Source organism: Xiphias gladius, chromosome 21 (genome assembly GCF_016859285.1).
Source record: "Xiphias gladius isolate SHS-SW01 ecotype Sanya breed wild chromosome 21, ASM1685928v1, whole genome shotgun sequence".
NCBI classification, from domain to species: Eukaryota; Metazoa; Chordata; class Actinopteri; order Istiophoriformes; family Xiphiidae; genus Xiphias; species Xiphias gladius.
This window is the reverse complement of record NC_053420.1, coordinates 5667501-5688905: the sequence shown is the minus strand read 5'-3', so window position 1 is coordinate 5688905 and position 21405 is coordinate 5667501. Positions and strand designations below refer to the sequence as shown.

The window sequence follows — 21405 nt, the reverse complement described above, 5'->3', positions numbered from 1 at the left end:
CCTTCAAGGTCAGAATCGTGGTATGTGATACTCTCTCTCTCTCTGACTCTGATCAAAGGGACACACACACACACACACACAAAGAGCTGGGTAATCTTATGGATTTGAGCACTTGGAAGGTTTTACTTCCCTGTTCCTCCTGCCTCACTTTCCCACTTCTCTCTAAATCTGTCTCTCTGAAGAATCACATGAGCAGATGGGCGGACACACAGTCGGACAGGTAGGACAAGACAGTTACCTAATGGACTTGCAGACCAGTGGACGACCACAGCGGCCTGATCCTCACAGGCCAGATGGCTGAAGGAGACATTGGTGACTTCATGGATCACGTGTTTCCCCAGTGGGTAGTTTAATGAACAGTCTGCAGGGCGAGAGACATGGACAGGGGACAGATAGAGATCAACAACAGCACATATGACAAATTATTATTATTTATTATTGTATATTTTAACACATATTACTGCATTACTTAAAAACGAGTTCTACACACATTGCTACATCTCCGCCTGTATCATCAGCGCAAACAATGAGACAGCGAGCTGGTAAGGTTTCTGATGCAATGAAAAACCAAAGAAGTGCATCAACTACAACTTTAGGAGAGAAGTCATCTACGAGGTCCAGAGGTATTGTTTTAAGAAACATTCAATCGGGGAACTACAGATTTTGCCGCTTTGCAGCTGAACAGGGGGTGAGGTCTTTTAGACCATCTCTACTTTGCTATCTGTGTGTTTCAACCTTGATTAAAAGTACTAGCAGCACGACTTTAGGGAAAACAACATAGGTCTGTGTGTCAGTTGGCCAATCCGCCACTTTTGTCCAGACTGAAATCTCTCAACAACTGAATTATCAATTCACTTTAGAATTTTGGATCATTTCACTTGCTGTGGTTCAGCGTTTTGTTCCTGAATGCAGCAGCAAAGAGTTTTGAATGAAGGAGTGAATGAGGAGTTGTTCTGGGCGTTCAGGGTTCCTGCAGTGAAAGACGTGTTCATTTTCCTATAGACAATGTCATATGACTGATAGAATAGAAAAATAATCAGCAAACTATTTTGATAATTGATTAACCAGTTCGGTCATTTTTCAAGCAAAGCTGCTTTTCTTCATCATATAACACTGTAAACTGAATACTTGGTGATTTGGGGGTTTTAGGTGTTTTGGTTGAACAAAACAAGACATTTGACGACGTCAACTTCAGCTCAAAACATTTTTCGATTATTACATTTTACGTTTCACAGATTAAACGATAAATCAAATAAATTATCTGCATATTAAACGACAATGAAAATTATCATTAATCGCAGCCCTAAAACAACTAAGACTTAAATTTCTTCGTTTCAGTGATTGCATTTTTGACCAAGTCATGGGATATATGCTCATTCCTTAGCAAAAAAATATTTTAATTTCAGTTTAATACGTAAAGACAGCTACAGTCACATATTGCTTAGCTAACACACTTTGAAAACATGAACATTTTCATTGAAAACAGGGAACAGATGATTGTTAGCAGGAGCACACGGTATACTCCAGATTCCCCAGCAGTCAGAGCGACAGCGGCACAGACCTGTTGTTCATATTCTTATAAGCCACACCTTCACTCATTAAATCACCATGTGTACTTTTACCCCACCTCCTCCTGTTCCCGACATTTCTCTCGTGTTATCTTGTGAAAGACGAAGATGGAGGGGCAGAGGAGGAGGAGGAGGAGGAGGAGCAGCCAGCCATGAACCGAGAGGGACCGGAGGAGAAAAGATTGACTTAGGATGCAGAAAGAAAAGGGGTGTGAGCTCAGACACGACTGACTGCTCCTTTTTCCCCCTGCCAGCCGCCTATTGATGGAGAGGATTGAGGCGAGGAGGAGGAGGAGGAGGAGGAGGAGGAAGATGGGACAGAGGAGAGGAGCCTAAAAAGGATGGAGGTGACTGAGAGGAGGTTAGGAGAGGAAGGCATACGACATGAGTCATTGCTCCTCCTCCTCTCACCTCATCATCCTCCTGAAAGCGGGGTCATGTTCAGGGCTCAAGGAGAAGGTCATGGCTGGTCGCTCCTCTTCCTCCTCCTCCTCAACCATAAAGCTCCTCTATAGGATGTGAGGAGGAGGGGAAGGTCGCAGCTTCTTACTCCTCTTCGTCCTTCCTTCCTCTTTGTCTTTGTAGTTTCTTTATAACACAAAGGAGAGGAGGAAGAGGAGGATGAAAGAGGGAAATGAGGGCCAAAGGAGAAGTTCACTGCTGGATGAAGAGGAGAACCTTTATCTTTAGTTGTCACCTTCTTTCTCCTCTTCCTCCTGTTCTCCTTCCAGTTTAAGAAGCAAATAGAAGGTGAAGGAGGTTGTGGCCCTCACATACTAGGGATCTGCGTGATTAGTCGACTAAACGATTAAACGTTGTTGCCTTCGCTAGTCGGCACCAGGAATACTAGCCGTTTAAACTAATTATTAATATCTTAGTTAACTGTTGCATCTGAGATGTTGCGCAGCCGCCAGCCGCTAGTTGGGGCTGCAGCCCCAGCAAGCGGCAGCTCCCCTCTCCCCAAACTAGTGCCCGGATGCGGTAAACAAGCAAGGTGAAAAGTGGGACAGACAGATAACTGGCCACCGGGAGATATCCCGCCACAACGGTGGCCCTGTGGGTCCGGAGCTCTCCCACTGGCTGGCGGATTGCAATTTCTGTTTGTTTGTTGTTAGGAACATGCCTATCACACACCCTTCTTCTTCTTCTGCTTCTTCTTCTTCTTCTTCTTCTTCTGCTTCTTCTTCTTCTGCTTCTTCTGCTTCTTCTTCTTCTTCTTCTTCTTCTTCTGCTTCTTCTGCTTCTTCTGCTTCTTCTGCTTCTTCTTCTCCCATACCTCTTGCTATTTTCCAAAGGGGAAGGAAAAGGAGGTTCTCCTCTTCTTCATATGCTCCAACCTGTTTTGGTCTCCTTTCATAATAAAACTCTTTATGGAGGAAGAGCTCCTCCCCATCATCTTTCAAAGTGTGATTCAGTCTCCTGGATAAATTAACTATACTTGAACTTTATGTTATTTAATATCAAGTTTGTTTCTGAGAAATCTGTTTTGTCAGTGTAGAATGGTGAGTCTACTCTAAATACTACAATACCCATGAGCCTCAGCTGACAGTTCGAGTTCAAGGCACAAATCAGAGCTGTAGCGAACTCAGAATGCTGCGCTGCTATGGTTTTGAACAAAGCTCGTCCCAGAATTTTAAAGTGAACTGAATTAAACTGCTAAATGTTCTAACAAGTTTCTAAAAAGTGTAATCTTTAGCTTTAGCTCGCTGTTGGTAGAGCACATGACAGAAATGCACCTTTTTCTAGATTTTTCTGATGGTTAACAAAATCTACGAAACCACCAAAACCAACTGTGTGTTATTTAATGTCTTAGTAATTTCCCTACTACAGCCCCAAGCCAGTTGGTTCCTGCTGAAGACATAAATCTTTAAAAACTGTTCACAAATGTAAAGTTTTATTTGCCAAAACAGCTGGGCACTGTAGTTTTTAGCAAAAATTTTACTCAGACAGAAGTAAATACTGCGTTTGTCGGGGACTTTTTTCAGTAAAGTAAAACCAGAACTTCCCGGTTCTGTTCCAGAAGTAAGAAATCCTCATTCAAAATCCCACTGAGCCCAGCTTAGCCCAGAGTGAAGACAACACTGAGGAACTCAAACAAGGGCTCTCTGTGGTCTTCTCCATTTCAGTTACAGGCATCTAACAAAGCGGTTACACTGCAGGCCCTCTGCTCAGCCGCTCCATACGAATGAACCAACGCAAACACAGTGACTGCACAGCGGCAGTGCAGTCGCGAGACGAGGCGCAGCGAAAGAACATTTACCATTACCTGGGTGTAACTCCAGTTCAATAAATAAGAAGGAGTAAAAGTAGATAAAGGAATTTGGGGATATGGACGATAACCGATTTATGATGATCCAAGTACCCGATATCCTCCATACCCATTTGGTAGTGAGTTTTAAGGGGCAGCAGAATGGTGTACTTGCTACTGAATCAAATTAGACTGCAGTGTGTGTGTTCATGGTAATGGGGGAACGTGTGCAGTGCAACAGTGTGGCTCACTAATGCGTTTTTAATAGTTTTCAGACAACAATGGAGCTCAATGGCACAGAGGACTAAGAATTATCAGACTATACTTGTTAGCAGGATCGGTTACTTGTTGACTTTGGTCTAAGAAAAATATCGAACGTCCCCAGACTTAAGCGTCGAGGTTTGCTGATCTCATCACTTTCCCCCTCAGTGACCAACCGCATGTCAAAGGTCACCCCGCTTTATATTCCCCATTACATCACTGCAAACAGAGTCGGAGACGGAGGAAGAAATCAGAGTGTCCTCCATCCTCCTTCATCCTCCAACAGCTGGAGGTTCACAGGAAAGGAAGCAGTGAGGTGTGTAACTTCCTCCACACACACACACACACACACACACACACACACACACACACACACACACACACACACACACACACACACACACACACACACACACACACACACACACACAATGAGCTGATTCTGATTGTCATGCTAAAACACCTCCTCTGTGCTTTACTTTGGCTCAAAATGTGTGGGTTTCAACACTTTTTTTTAGTTCTTAAAAGAAGAGAGTGCATCATCATTTCAGTCACATGACCTTCTGACCCCAGACCTCCATATTACTGGGGACATAATCTGTATGAAGATAAGATGAAATCAAAATGAATTGCTCTTGTAGAAAAAAGAAGAAGATGTGGCAGGAGCTGAAAGTTTAAATTCACCGGGAGACCCTCACAGAGAACAACCGTCTGCTATCACTCAATGGTAATGATAATATGTTTTGGGAAATACACCTGTTTGCTTTCTTGCCAAGAGTTTGATGAGAAGATCAATGCCACTCTGTACGGGTAAATATGAAGCTACAGCCAGGTGACGGTTAGCTTAGCTTAGCATAAAGACCGGAAACAGAGGGAAACGGCTAGCCCGGCTGTGTAAAAAGCGAGGGGTGGGAATCTTTGGGACCCTCATGATTGGATATGACTCTGACCCTTGGTGCAGAGATTCGATCCAGAGCATGTCCGCCTTTCCCACTCAGTCCACACAACATTAGTGATGATGTAAGTAAATCGAGTTTTCGCAGAGTCATAGAGGACAAAAATTGCAATTAGTCGATTAATAGACAACTGGATTGATTAAAAAAAAATCCGATCCAAAAGTCTACACACACACTCATTCTCTGGTTTCTGGCTCTATAGTGTGAGGACTTCACTCTTTTCTTTATCATATATGACGGCAAAACAAATACCTTTAGGTTTTGGACTTTTGGTTGGACAAAACACGACATTTGAAAACATCCCATTGTTCTTTGGGAAGTTGCAGTGGGCATTTCATACATTTCACATTACACAGACCAAACTATTAATTGGAAAAATAACTGGCAGAACGATCAATGGCGAAATTTACTGCCGACAGCAGCTCTAATTGAATCCATTTCCGGATTCATGTCATTTATGTCATGTTTAATCTGCTGAAAATAAAAATGGTTTCAACATATTTTTCTTCTCATATAAATAGACCAAACATTGTAATCAGGATTAAAAAAAAACAAAAAACACGGAATTGATTAAAAGAGTTTGAGTCATGATCGCAAATCTAAATGATGCACAACCCAGACCCATATCACTGGCTCTGTTTGGTTGATCCAGTCACAACCATTTCAGTCCTGAATGTATTATTCCTGCAAAACAAATGAACCTGTTGATTATTATTATTATTACACTGTTTTAGACTCAGTTCAGTTTGTACTGATGTCTATTTTCTCTCTCTCCGTTTTTAGGAAGAAAACTCTTTAAAAATAGTTTTAGTACAGAATAGTTCTCTCTCACACACACACACACACACACACACACACACACACACACACACACACACACACACACACACACACACACACACACACACACACACACACACACACACACACACACACACACACACACACACACACACAAAAAGAGGAATCTGAAAGTGCTTCTCGCTCATGGTCACGGACAAAGGCAGGAGGCAGGGATCGGCCACGGCTCAGGAACTTGACTTTTAGAGAGAAAAGAACAAAAGAAGAAGAGGAGGAGGAGGAGGAGGATGGTGGAGGAGATGCAGGGTGTGAGGGGGCTTGCAGATTTTCACACTAGGTAACATGATGGAACACAAAAACTGATTTTGGGGTCTGAACAAATTGTCCGATTGATTTTACCTTTAAAGAGATTATTTACTTAAAGAGGAACATGAATATCCAGCTTTGGGGAGAAATGTCAGGGACCAAGATGTTGGACATAAGCAGGGACTGACTGGCACCACAATCCCCACACGCAACCGCCTGCATGAAGAGGAGCTTTATTCTAACTTTTACTGTTATGATTTTGATGCCAAAATATCAGGCCGCCATCTGAGCATTTACCGAACGACAACGGTGTTCAAACACCGGGGAATTCGAGGTAAACGCGGTCAGATTATCCAGATTTACAGAGTTACAGAGACACTCACTGTCAGCTCTGAAGGTGACGGCCAACCTGCGACCTCCATCTGCACCGGACTGCACCTGAGAGAGGGAGAGAGAGAGAATCACAAAACATTAAAAAGAAGCTTCTGATACAACTTTTGTTTTCTAAAATCATTAAAGTCATATGTGGGCTACCAAGCTTACTCATATGTGACAATATTGATTTTTTTTTTCCTTTTTTATTGTGGTGGCTGTCTTGGTGCCACAGAGCCTGGTAACCAGCCTGGTTACATCTGTGATTCGTTCAGTGATTTAAATCAGTGCTGCCAATCCACGTACTATTTACATTATCGATTAATCCGTATTTCCTCGATTCGCCGATTAATCGTTTTGTCTATAAAACATCAGGAAACAGTGAAAAAAGCCCATTGCAATTTCCCCCGGCACAAGGTGACGTCATTAAATGTCTTGTTTTGCCTGACCCACAAAACCCCGAAATATTTGTATTATTATTATTATAAACAAAAGACAAGGAAATGCAGCCGGTTTCCACATTTGAGAACACGGAACTCTGAAAGTTCTGGCATTTCGGCTTGACAGATGACTTGAATGATTAATCGACTAAAAAGATAGTTGGCAATTGAATAAACCAACCAGTACAGGCAGCTCTACAGGTTGTTGTATGTCGCCTTACAGAAATAACAACTCTTATATCAACATGTATTTTTTTAATCAATGTATAAAACATTAAGTGTACTCCTAGCAGCCGCTAGCACAGTCACTTCCGACTGGTTTAACCAAAATAACCCCCTCCCATACAGAAAACAGCTAAAATGAAAACAATGTGAGACTTTAAGAACGAAGCGAAAGGAAATGGACATTCAGTCTGGTTATCGGGCTACCAGATAAAGTCTGGGGGTAGAAACTGATTTGTTCGCACAAATTAACAGAACATAACGTCAAACAGAAGTCGACATTTTCAAAATGTTTAAAGGCTGACACGACATTGTTTTACAGACAAAAAAAAAAAAAAAAAAAAAGGCTAAATCTAAAGTATATCCTCGTATCTCTGATATTAAAAAAAAAAAAAAACAACAGCATTAAATCCAAGCCGCAATTTTTGATTAGACCGTCTATGGGCACTGTTTTTTTTGGACTGCGTTACGCTACACACAGTGGTATATGTGCAGCTGGCTGACAGCAGCCAAAGTTGACCAGAACCGCTTGTAGGCACCTCATCACCAAACACAGCTGGTAGCCTGTCGCTGACACCTCAGGTGCTCCTCTAATTAACCGGAGTAGGAACAAGAACCTGCGGCTTTGGTTCCCGCTGACGAAGTAACTTGACTGTGATGAGACACCAGGCTGAGACGCCATCGGGTGGTGTTGGCAGTGGAAATCTTCCAGAAAAAAAAAAAAAAAAAATGGATCACATGGATTTGGTATTTCTGGACTAAAAGTCACCAAAAACAAAAAGATAAAAATACTTGATGTGCTCGGTTCAGCACTTATATAAATGACTGGCCCTGGATTTCCTTCTGAGCTCCACCAGGCAGCTCTATATAATATAAAAAGACAGCAGATACAGTAGCGCACGATGAGTGCTGAGATAAGCTGAGGTGTGAACATCACCTCCCTTGTGAGCTACAGTTACCCAGAATCCCTCTCTCTGTGTGCCTGCACAAAGACATGGATTCTCATGCGGCAAGTTTCAGCCGTGACTCTTTGAGCAGAGCAGTTTTACAGCTTTGACCTTGTGGTCATGTTGCCCTGCTGTGAAAAACACACACACACACACACACACACACACACACACACACACACACACACACACACACACACACACACACACACACACACACGGACAAACAGATGCTTGTTACAGAGGTGTCAGGCTGTGGTCACACACACACACACACACACACACACACACACAGTACCTGAAACCAATCAGACAGACCCCCCTACTGTGTGTGTGTGTATGTGTGTTACAGAAGGTGTGCCATGCTTGTTAGCAGCCACTGTACCTTAACAACCCATCCATACACATATGTTTGTAATTATATACTTGCGAAGACCCTCATTGACATAATACATTCCCTAACCCTTAAAACAAACACCAGCATAGACCCTAAAACCAGTTCTCAACCATCAAATGGCCCTTTGAAGAAGTGAGGACAAAATATCATCACTTTCCAAAAATGTCCTCAAAAAGAAACACACACACACACACACAGGTCTATCCTGTCACATCCTATTAATTAGACATTTTGCCTTCAGTTTGTCTCCACTGCTGACCTTTGACCTTTGGAGGTTTACATGCTGCTGTGTCCACAGATGTCCTGCTGGCTGCATGAAATGGGAGGCTAATTAAAATCAAGGGAAGCTTTTCACTGACAGCGCACACACACAAAAAAAGGAGACTTCCTGACTAGTTGCACTGGGAAACTACCCTGCCCCCAAAACAGTTGGTTCTGGTACGACTTTTCCTACAGCATGTATGTTGATTAAAAAAAAAAAAAAAAAAGAAGAAGAAGAAAGACAGAGTTATTGAACGTGGAGGAGTCAAAGACTCCTATCATCTGCACCAACGAGGATGTTAGAATCATGTGCACAGAGAGATCAATGACCAGGTTACTTATGTTCCTTGTGTGGACTGAATCCAATCCAAGCTCTCTCTGATTGACCTGCATGTTTTTAAGACTGTGGGAGAAAACCAGAGCACCTGAAGGGAACCCACACAGACACGGGGAGAACGTGCAACCTCCACACGGAAGAGCCTGGCTCTGGATTTAATCCCAATCCCAAGGACCAATTTGCTCAAAAGACCAAAAAAAAAAAAAAAAAAAATCTAAATAAATCTATGAGACAGGATTCAACATTTAAGTTATCACACCAACAATAGGTATAATTGTAGAAATACAGCGTTCGCATTACGAAGTAACCTGCCAGGAACGTGCGCTTGCATGTATTTGATTGGCCAGTGCTTCGTTTGCCAGATGACACCACATTGTGTTGTGACAAGATCTGAGCCAGGTTCCACTTTTGTTGTAGGACGACCTAGAGTTTATTCGCTGGTGTCCTTTGTGTCTGGACCCCTGACGCATCAATGAAGTGGCCTCTCATTCAAATCAATGTGAGTTTAGGATTTTTTAATGCAGTGCTGTTTGTCTGTCTAAACATGACCTCAGAGCATCTGTGTATATATATATATATATATATATATATATATATATATATATATATATATATATATATATATATATTATATTATATAATAAACTGGTATTTATAAAAGAAGAACCAGGTGTGCACAGTTTTCTAGCAATATTGTGCCTGCAGGTGATATGATAAGGAGGAAATTAAATATAAAAGTGAGAGACATAACCTTTTTTGTTTGTCGGCCATCTCATTATTATTATTATTATTATTATTATTATTTTTGCAGTCCATACAGTGATCTATAAAATGCTAATCAAAGCCGCTCTTTTCAAACTAATTTCAAATTATTTATGAGCGATGTATTTTAATCTTTCAATCAGAGGACCTCTCTACTTCACAAAATATATCTGGTCTTACTGAAAAGGATCAGGTCACTGAGCCGTTCAACTTGCTTCCTGTTGTCTTCACTAGAAACACTATCCATCGGCATCTGACATTTGTAGATAAAAGTTCTGGTAGTCTCTACATTGGTGCTGTCCAAAGTGGCCAAAAAAAAAAAAAAACCCATACAGACATCTGCACCATTTATTTTTATGCATTATGTCCATAAGAGGGGAAACCAATACAACCAGGGACATGACATTACTAACTAAAAACATAGCTTGGGTGCATATTTTCGAGATGTGCCCTCAGGTTGCTAGTGCTGGAATGCTAGTCTAACTGTAGCTTACATAGCTTGCATACAAGTTTATCTCGAGGTCCCAATATTTTGCTGCCTTGTGAACAAAAACCAACGTATTTCCAAAGGGAAATACTTATAGATTGATCGGAGTTCAAATCACTCTCTCTGCAGCCGAGTTTGGTTGTGAATGTCTGTTGTGGTTTTTTTTGTTTTTAAAAAAAAAATTTTTTACAATTCGATCGTATAAAATCTAATTCAGAACATTCACTGACAGCCCCTACTCTACATGGCATCTCCGTAGCCACTGTAGTTGACTGCACGACCGGGCTGCCTCGTAGCTAACAGACAACTCCCTCTTTAGCGGACTCCTGCTCACACTGACTCAACCAGCAGCTCCGACTCCATTGATGACACTTTACGCTCGTCTTTTGAAACACAACACGTCTGACTGACGGGCTGAGTGCCGAACCCAATGAGCCTGCTGAATGTCAGCACAGTAGGAAAGCAATATGAAAACAATTTGATTTTTTTTACACACATACTGAAAAGCACCTAGAGACTGTGCAACAACAATTGTTAAGTTTACTGAGGTTTAAAAGGGCGCAGAGGCACGTCATCAGCTTGTATCGTCCTTCTGCGTCGCTCGTACGTTTTTAAAGTGCAGCTCTGCAAAGTTTTCTTCTTTGCCAGAGTCACACAAACTTATTTTCCTTTCGCCTCCATCCATTTGGTTTGAGTGTGTTGCCAAAGCTCCAACTCGGGCGTCGGTGGACGTGCCTCCACTAGAACCAACATTTTGGAGCAACAACCGCAGATTTTATCTCATTTCTCTCACGAATACCAAATTCCGACAGACATCCCGAAATTGCACAGTCTAAATAAGTGTAAATCAAGAGGCCTTTAGATAGCTCAGAACCGCACTCTGCCGGTGACCCTGCCCAACGCCACGAGCCAAAAACTGACAATTTTTGTTAAAAACAGACAGAGAAGGAGACCTTTCTTACCGTCTTCCTGTTGCCAGGTGTTTTTCACTGGGTAATAATCATTATAGTTACCATACACTCACACAAACACACATACACGCCCCGAGGCCTGAGTCGACTGAGTCACATCAATAAACAACCGAAAAGAAAAGAAGTAAAAAGAAAAGAAATAAAAGAAGAGTTCATTTTAAGTAATAAAAGAAAGAACTAGAGAGCAGCTGCTGGAGATCCAACACACAGTCAGCAGACACACTGAGTGTTTGGGAAATGTTGAAGTTTCGACGCCATGCTACAATTCACTTTTGAAGTGACCTACAAATACACAAACACAAATAATCAAACCCTGAAAAGAGACCCCCAAAAACACACACACACACACACACACACAGTTCCTGCTGTAATCAGATAGCTAATTGCAGACTCATTTAGCTGAACATCAACAGTAATTAATCACAGTGCTGGAGGGGGGGGGGGGAGAGGGAGGGAGAAAAGGATGCAAGGAGAAAGGAAAAAGATGTCAGAAAGGGAGGATAGAGAAAAGGGAGAGAAGGATAATGGGAGACGTAATCACCAGGCCTGCAGGGAAGGAAGGAAGGAAGAAAGCAAGGAAGGAGGAAAGAAGAGAAGGAGGAATCTGATTAAACAGGAACTCCTTAAATTACAGCTTTCAGGGTTCATGTAGCAGACTTCTCCTCTCCCTCATTCTGTTTGGGGCGACCAGACCAGTTCCAGATGTGGGACAAAGAACGTGGGACACACTCGCAGTTGACCTTTAATCAACGTACTCTCATGAGCTTAGGTAGAAAGCGCTAGAAAAGTTCTGTTTGGATAACCAGGATTAGAGCTGGGTCTTAAGCTTCAATACTTTTTTGGTACAAAATGAGTATCTGTCAAGTACCAAAGATTCATAATCTTTTAAATTTATTATTATGATCAGATAGCGCCTGCTTTTAATCACAATTTTGCCAATTTCAGACTGTATTTTATTTAGACTCAGTTCTCGGACAGCTGCTTGCGTTTAGACTAATGTTTTAGAACTCTTCTTTTGTTAAAGGGAAAACGGTTTCTGTAGAAAAACCTGCTTCTATTTATTGAAGGAAGTTATAAAAAAAATTACTGTTTTGGTACTGAAACTCATTTTAGCACTAGTATTAAAAGCATTTTAAATGATACCTCGCCCTGGCCAGGACTCACAGATGTCCTTCCTGCTGCAGTTCAGCCAGCTGAGGACCAAATGTTTAGACTTCCACCCAGTTTTTATCAAAACTGCTGCTCCGGCTCGAGTGTAATCTGCTCTGTGAAAGGGAAGCAGCGTCGTCTGTGGTCAGTCGTCTGAATTCATGCTGCAAATTTTAGCTGCTAATCGACTGGCCGATAGTTGCTGCTTAATTTTGATTGAATTGAGTAACCGTAATTTTTTTAAAGCAAAAATTCAAACAAAAATTGCTCAAATGTGAGCATTTGAGCAATTTTCTTGTCATTCATAATAGTAAACTGAATATCTTTGAGTTTTGGACTGTTGGTTGGACAAAACGAGACATCTGAACACACCACCTAGGACTGAAGGGAGTTACATCGGGCAAAATCATTCATTGAGAAAATAACCAGCTAATTAATCAATAATTAGAACAGTGTTTAGTTGTAGCTGTAGTAAAAAAGTGTCTCTTGAAATAACTTACTGTCTGGTTAGTGGGCTACTGTCACTGGACAGAAGTAGCATGTGACTGGCTACTGGCATTTTAATAATCGGAACTGCTTGTGGGATGGTTGAATGGCTTCGGAAACCCCCTCCCGCCGCAGCTTTTCAATGTCAAACTGGAGGGGGGGGGGCTGCGACTGGCCGTTTCTGTAACTTTTCAAAACCGACAATCTAACATTCACACCCAGTCTACACAATGACTGGCCAGCTGTGAGCGTCTCCCAAGAGAGGCGGCCTGAAAGCGTGCGCCGTCTCTTTCAAACAACTGTTATGCCCCGCCCCCCACGACGGCTGGCTTTTCAGCCCGCGTCCGAGTGTTAATTGTTAAGAACAATTATAAACACTTTTGCCTTTCAACGAGGCCGCACAACCAGTCAGACCTAGTAGTTATTGTCTAGCGTTACCCGGGTCTTGGTGACAGGCTGGCAGCTGTGCTTTGGCATTCAGGTGCCTGCAAATACTGAATTCACTCCTTCATATTCATGTCATTACGTCATCACATTTGTCCATTTGTTGCGATGCTACATTTGATGTTGTTTCAGCAATTCTGCGGCCCCTTTCGCAAAGGCAGTTTATCTCGCGCATTGTAGCCACGTCGTGTTTCGCACATGACCGTCGCTGGCAAATTCCACATAAATTTCAATGTCCAACATGACTCCTGATTTCTCATGCATGGGTCGCAGGTATGGTGCTTGTTTTGACTAGTGAAACATCTCAAAATTAACTGAGGGGAAATGATCTCATGTTGGAAATTGTGGCGCGCATGTTGTAAATTCAACGAAACAAGCACCAGTTTGTTCAATATTGGACAGAGATATAATGTTACACTCTAGATTTAGTCTGTTTGCTTGTTGAACAAAGTTGCTCTATCCTCTAACACGCTGTAGTTAAAGTTTGTCGAGTGTGGCCGTTCCGAACAGCTACGAACACTGGATATCCGACGCGGGCAGACAACATGTTGTATGAACTAGATCTTTTCTAGCATAACCCAGCCCTTAGCTCACCAGCCAAAATACTTTGCCAGCAAGCCCCACCAGTCACCAAGCTTCCAGTAAATTCCCCAGTATTTCATGAAGATGTACAAACGTGCCGCGTTCTGCTATGATGGAGCACTAAAAGGCACCTGCTGAAGAAAGTTGTCAAAACAGAACTTAAAACTTATTTCTGTTCTTAAACACGCATGAGTTTAGTTGAGTGGTCACAAAGAACCTAACACTAAAACTGTGTGGTTGGGTGTGTGTTTGTGTGTGTTAAGTTGATGAGGGTCCTGTTCCTGCAAAGGCCTCAGGGCTAAAAACTCAGCCCTGTTCCTCTTAATGTCTTCCTGTCTCTTACAAACACACACACACACACACACACACACACACACACACACATAAATGCACCTCCAAACACTACCATATGGGACAACGCGGCTGCACTGAAATATCTATGTTTCTGTGTTTTAGGGAGGTTAGCTTGCCAGTACAACACGATTTCTCTGGGGTCCAACCGGCTGCTAGTAACCAAAACCCCGGGCCGGAGTTATATTTGGTCTACGCAGGTCTCGTAGGGTCTTGTTGTATTGCTGCAGGTCTCTAACGTTTTAAGCAATCTAATACCCAAGTGAAGCTAAACTCACTATCAGCTCTGATCATGTGGCGCATCTTCATCACAGGAGAAAAATATGTTTTTGAGGCAGACGGAGACCTGTGGTCCACACGGATGAATGCGTTGTTCTCTCTCTTCCCTTCACTGTTGCCTGCTGTTTTCACCCGTTAAAAACTTAAGCCTTTTAGAAACGATTGGACCACTTTCTGTCGTCGTGTCAGTCAATAAGAACACGTGAACTCTGTGACAAAACACAGAACAAGCGTTCACAGAAACAGAACAGAGCTTTTACCCTGCTGCAATGATGCTGCATTCGTGCGACGTCGGCCGAATGGGAGGAACAAGAAAAATACTCCTTAGGCCGACGTGAGAGCGTTCACGCGTTATCCCAAGGTGCTGCTAACCTTGAAGTCAAACCAGATAAACAGCCTTAAAAAAAAAAAAAAAAAAAAACACCATTTCTTGTGTAACATATTTGCAACAGTTTGTTACCCGGTGTAAACAGATGGAAACCGACAATGCAACCGCTATAAAAGGAGCTGAAGGGATTGTATTACCGTTGATATCGGATTGTTTTTTTGATGTAACTGCCGGCGCTGACATGTCTTTAGTCCTTTTCACCAAGAGGGAGACATCATCTGTCGACATCCGAATTACACGTCGGAGGCTGGGATGACTGTTTTTTCCACTCGGCTGCTCATAACTATGGTTAAAACTATATGGCGTGAACGCGGCATCAGACCGAACTGAGCAAGAGCCCAGGTTTGTCAAAGACCTGTGCAACCCCTACTTCAACAGGTGGTGACGCTTGCGCTTATCGGCATCCGGCACATTAAACCGAAAGAGTAGCAACAGGTTCTCTCTTTTACCGTTTTGGAGTTTCAGTGTGGACAGAAAATAGGAGACGCACACAGATGGGGAAACCAGATACAGTTTGAAAGACTGATGAAACACAGTGAAGAGCTGTTGGGCATGTGAGCTTGAGCAAACATCAAATCCACCAACGTATGCCAGACTTCCAGTTCCTATAGCAATTATTCACAACTTGAACTTCTGAAAATCTCTCGATATACCACTTGACTTTAATATTACTATAAACTGAAATAATCTTTAGATATCCAAAATTTAAGGAGAGTGACTTCCTTAAAAGATGAGCATAAGGACGCGCAAGAATATTAACCTGCACTTTAGATAACAATAATCAAGTAATTCATCAATATATGATAGTCATAAACACAGTGAACCCTTAAATAATTTGTAGGTAAATGAGTGATAGTGTTATTGTGTCTTGCCTGCTGTTTTTTGTTTGCATTTTTTGTACATTAAGATTAAAAAATGTGGTTTTGTATCTATTTCTTTTTTATCCACACAAAATTTATATTTTCCTATTCTATTAAAACATACACTTTTGATTTTTCACTTGGAATATGATATGAAAAACATCAATCTGTCCTAAACTGCATTCACATCATTGATCGCTGATTACTTTTATCGATGGAAGTAAAACAGACAATAAATATCAGTAAACTGCTAGGAATACACCAATTTTATGTTGTTTTTCCTGCTCTGCCTTGTTAGTGTGTCTGCTGCATTTCAGGTGACCAGATGTGACCAGATTTAATTTGTCTGCTTGCGTTTGATTGGATTTGTCGATTGATTTGATGCCAAGCAGAGAAATAAGATCACGTCTGATCTCAGCTCCGCAGCTCCAGAGGAACAAGTCCAGGAGGAGAAAAAGCTGGAAACAAAAGTGAGGTGCAACAATGCAAACTCTGAGAAAAACTCTGTGTGTGTGTGTGTGTGTGTGTGTTTGGGAGCAGCCAACCAGAGATTTCCCACCACAGGAACAAAACCTGCAGCTTCCTCCTCCTGCATGACTGCTCCTCAATGACCCCCCACCCCTGATCTTCATCACAACTCCTCCTCCTCCTCCTCACCCAGGAGGAGCTACCCAACTCCTGCTGTGGAAGTTTGTCCTTTAAAAGACTCTCTCCTCTTTTTACAGAGAGCGGACCAAGACAAACTCTGACTTCCTTTGAATAGACAGAAACTGACGTCAGGAACTAGACAACACTGTAGATGCACAGTGTGTGAGGGTCTAATCTGAAAAACAGGGAAGGGGGCTTGCGACCTGGAGCTACAGTTACCAGTTTTGCGCCCTCCAAAGACTCCAACACAAGGATTTGTGACTGCATGTACAGGCCACAAACAGGCAAACCCACTCCCAGTAATCCAGCATCCAGGACGGGTTTAGTCTAGCTTTGCATAAAGACTGGAAGCAGGGAGAAACTGCTGGTCTAGTTCCATCAGCAGAGAGAAAAAAAAATAAAAAATACACCTAACATCTCCAGGTCTGCCTGATTTATATATTGAATCTTGTGAGCTTACAAGCTAGTCACCAATCCATCCAGGAGCCAGCTTTAGTTGACAAGCAGAGTTAAGACAGAGCTCAAACTTGTCAACCCCATCACGAGTTCAGGACGTTTGAGCTGCGGCCTTTGTAGGTCAAAAAATAGCTCCAACTGCTGCTGCTAAAATCACAAGTTTTCCCTTTTCGTACATGTGTTTAAATATGATAACTATATTTTTCTTCTCTTTTTTTTTTTTCAATCATTGGTCCAAAAACTAAAAACAGACCCAATACTTGCGTTTTAGTATGATATGAAAACTACACCTTTTTTTTTTTTGTTCCTTACTTTGAAAATTCAAAGATGTTTTTCTACAAAACCCTTTTCTCATGGACCAAAAGAAGCCAAGCTGTCAAATGTTAAATGTTGTCTGAACTGAAGCAGATGTAGAAGAGCTCTGTCCAAATAAAATAAAGTCAAAAATTGGCAAAATTATGACTTAAATCATGAACAAAGTGAACTAGATTATGAATCTGACCACATATTTGATGCCAACATGCAATACTTGACAGTTTGATATTCGATGCTACAGACACATTTCAGTTGGTACCAAAAGGGATTGAAGTTTATACCCAGTATAGTTTTGATACGTTGACACTTTTTTGGTTTGTTTTTGTTTTTTTTGCACCATGACTGGCGGCACGTTCATACATACTTACTTAAACACTAGGGAGAACCATCAGGATGACATTGATTGTGAATCGAACCTAAAAAAAACCAAACCAACCATGTTTGTGCTGCCAGCTACGACTCCAAAGACTCCAAAGTTGTCTAGCGGCACGACGTTGGGAAGTTGAGAAAGATTCAGTTAGATGTGCTCTGACACGAAGCAGCGTCAGCCAGTCACAACGCACATCAAACATCGTGCACAGGTTCTGAGCGACGTGAGAAAATAACGGCCCAATCAGAGCTGAAAAGTGAAATAAAAGCAACAGTTTCAGGCTTGAGAGTGACACGAGACTGCACTGCCTTTGTAAATGTCGCCATTTGAATCCACTGTAACTGCTGTGAATCAAACCTGGTCAATCTACAAACTATTCAGAGCCACCTTCCAAGGCTACATGGGGAGTTTTTGGTGAAGTATTCCTTAAAATGACAAATGTGGACAAAAAAAAAAAAAGCATGGCGTTAAATACCACACGAGGTATAATGTAAGGTAAAATAAAACCTCAGCAATGTCTTCAGAAGGCCATATAAAAGGCACCTTAAATCTTTTTCCTTATCTTTTATTTGCTGAAGGCAACAGAAAACAGTAAATAACAGCAAATATTTGAATTATTTGGGCCTAAAACCTCATTTCTTAAAAAACCTAGGGGGACGATTATGACTATAATCTTTCCCTGAGATGTTTTATGTAAGGTCAAGCAGCAACCCTTCATCTTCCACCTGATTCTGTCACCAGAAAACCAGAAAGCACACGTTTCACATCGGATGCCCACCAGCCGTGACGCCCTCTGAGGCTCTCCGATTCCGAAAACACACCGGGGCCCTGGAGGATGATGGGATACATGACATGGATGCAGAGTGTAAACCTGCTTCAAAAATGAGGGGAGGGTGAGAGAGGAAGAGGGATGGGGAATACAGAGCGGAACAGAGAGAGGAGGAAGCTGAATGATTTCCTGGTGCGTCTTCCTCCGCTGAGACAGATGTGATGACTTCAGCAGATGTGTTTAGAGAAAGGGTTTACATGGGCCTCAATCATCTCAATCATCATTCTGTCCTTCTGCGCTACCCTGAAACATCCAGTAAAAAAGAAACAGTTTCCTTCATCAGTTTAAGGGATTAAGTGAATCCTGTTTCTAAACACACCTGCATTTCTTTTGGAGAAACCTCATTATTTGTCCATGGAGACACACAGAGGGGAATTCCACCGACTGTACACATTAAAGTCTGTTTACAGGTCTTGGGGAGTACTACTGCATATGTGAAAAAGTTGTATAAAGCCTTTTGTGGCTCCAGGGGGACCTGTGTGAAGTCTGATAAAGAGATCAAGTGACTTGAGTCAGCGCAGGTTGGGGCTGAAGACCACAAGACTATAAGTTCGAAAATGAAAAAAATCTGGGGGTGTAGAGTTGGAAAGCGACGAGCTTACCAGACCTCTGTAGCCCTGTAGCTCTTGGGTTGCTTTCACAGCATGTTTTGGGTCATTATCCATCTGTACTGTAAAGCAACAACCTATCAGCTTTGCGGCATTTGGCTGAACCTGAGCAGATAGCATGAACCTATAACACTTCAGAATTCGTCCCGCTGCTTCTATCAGCAGTCACATCAGCAATAAACACCAGCTACCCAGGTCCACTGGCAGCCGTACATGTCATAACTCTGCCCCCACCAAGTTTGACAGATGATGTGCTTTCTTTGGATCATGAGCCGTTCCTTTCCTTCTCCACACTCTTCTCTTCCCATCATTCTGGTACACGTTAATCTTGGTTTCATCTGTCCAAAGTATCTTGTTCCAGGGCTGGGCAGGATTTTTTAGATGTTTTCTGGCAAAGTCTAATCTTGGCCTTCTTTTTCTTGAGTGTTACCAGTGATCAAATACAGATACATCACAGGACGGTTGTAAGGAGAGGCATATGCTATAATGTGTCTTTTATGGTGGCATCTACATTGTCTGGGACAAAGTAAGGCTTTAGTTTACTCCAGAAAACATGAGTGTGGTTTGAACAGAGCTGCAACTAATGATTGTTTTCGTTATTGGTTAATTAATCATTATTTTCCTGATTAATCATTTAAGTCAGGAAAGTAGTTTAAAAATGTCTGTATCTGATGTACCTGGCAAAACATTTGCTTTTGGTAGCAGTAAAGCTACGGTAACACTAAGCTGATCCTCAACGAAAACTGCGACGGCTCGATATTGTTCGGGAAGAAGAAGAAGCAAGAAGCTGAACAAGTAACTTAACTGTTTAAATATGGAATAAGTAGAAATGAGAAAGTGTATCTATGTGTGGGAACTTTGCAACAACTATTTGTTCTGTTATGTATTTGTTCTTTGCACATGTTGTTGTTTGCAAATCCTTCCAGACCCAGTTAAAAAAAAAAAAAAAAAAAAAAAATGAACACGTGCAGGAAAAAGAGCAGTCACAGTGAAAGCATCGTCCTGCTGTGGTAAGATAAAAGGAAAGATCACAACAGCCACATTCTGACTGAAAACAGCCCTGCATTGAAAAACAGCAAATGGACTGCATTTTCGTCAGTGTGTTGTTTCAGGTAGAGATGAGACAATGAAATGGGATAAAAAGGAATAGCTCCATGAGGTTAAAGACGCCAAAACGCTGCGCAGCGGTTTACTATATTATGAGACGGGATTTTACAACTCCGTAAAAGTTATCAGAGACAATAATCTTATCTTCTATGGCAACAAACACGAAGTAGCAGTAGAAATACATTGTTCCGAAGCAATGTAACAGGAATGTGCTCTTACACCTATCTGATTGGCCAGTGCAATGTGCTGCTGGTCGACATCGCTTTGCGTTGTGGCAGAGGTCGACTCGGGTTCAACCTTTCCATGGCAGACGACCCCGTGTGCCTGTGACGATGGCGTCCCCGCTGAGCAAACAAAGCACCCTCATTGAAATTAATGAGGGGGCGGCGTTTTCTCATGCAGCGCAAGTCTGGACCTGGACTGAAATTCTGACTAAAACCGAAATTAACTGTACCGAAAGTTTAATTTCTTGCAAACATTTTAAAACATTCACGTGTCAGAGGAAGAAATCACAGCCTTAGAGTGGGTGGCAACAGGAAACAAAACACTAGAAATAAAGAAATTTAATTAAAAAAAAAAAAAAAAAAACATAAAAAGTTATGGTATTGAGAAAAAAAGTGTAATTTTGGAATCGTAAAAAACAAAAAAACAAAACTCAGGTATATATTGGCACTAGTATTAAAAAATTTCAAAATTGGGGCTGGAACTACAGCTGATTTTCATTATCGATTCATCTACTACTTATTCGGCTAATTGATTATTCATTGTGTCAGAAATTAGGGAAAATGGCACATCATAAATTCTTAAGGCCCTAGAAGGCGTCTTGAGATGTCCTGTTGCAACTCGTGATTATTTTCGCCATCAGTTAAGCTAACGGTTATTTTCCCGATTAATCGTTTGGTCTATATCAGGAAATCAGAAAATAGGGAAAAATCTTAAGGCTTCAATCTTGTCTTGCTTGACCAACAGTTCAAAACCCAAAGATATTCAGTTTACTCTCATAGGTGAGAAAGAAAAGCACCAAAGTTTCACATTTCAGAAGCTACAGCCAGAGAATGTTCGGCATTTTTGCTCTAACAAATGACTTAGATGATTAATCCATGATCAGAATAGTTGCAGATTAATTTTTTCATCAATGGGCGAATCAGTTATTTGACCAATTATTTCAGCTCTGTCTGAATACACCTACCAAGGGCC

The 21405-nt window shown here is 41.7% G+C and overlaps 1 protein-coding gene across 1 annotated transcript in view; it reads right to left on the bottom strand.

The window, feature by feature from the left end:
• Nucleotides 1–21405, bottom strand: part of il17rd (interleukin 17 receptor D) — a 45685-nt gene that overhangs the window by 20093 nt on the left and 4187 nt on the right. The window contains 2 exon segments of the mRNA XM_040116208.1: nt 239–361; nt 6524–6578. Of these exon segments, the coding sequence (XP_039972142.1) occupies nt 239–361; nt 6524–6578 (178 nt within the window).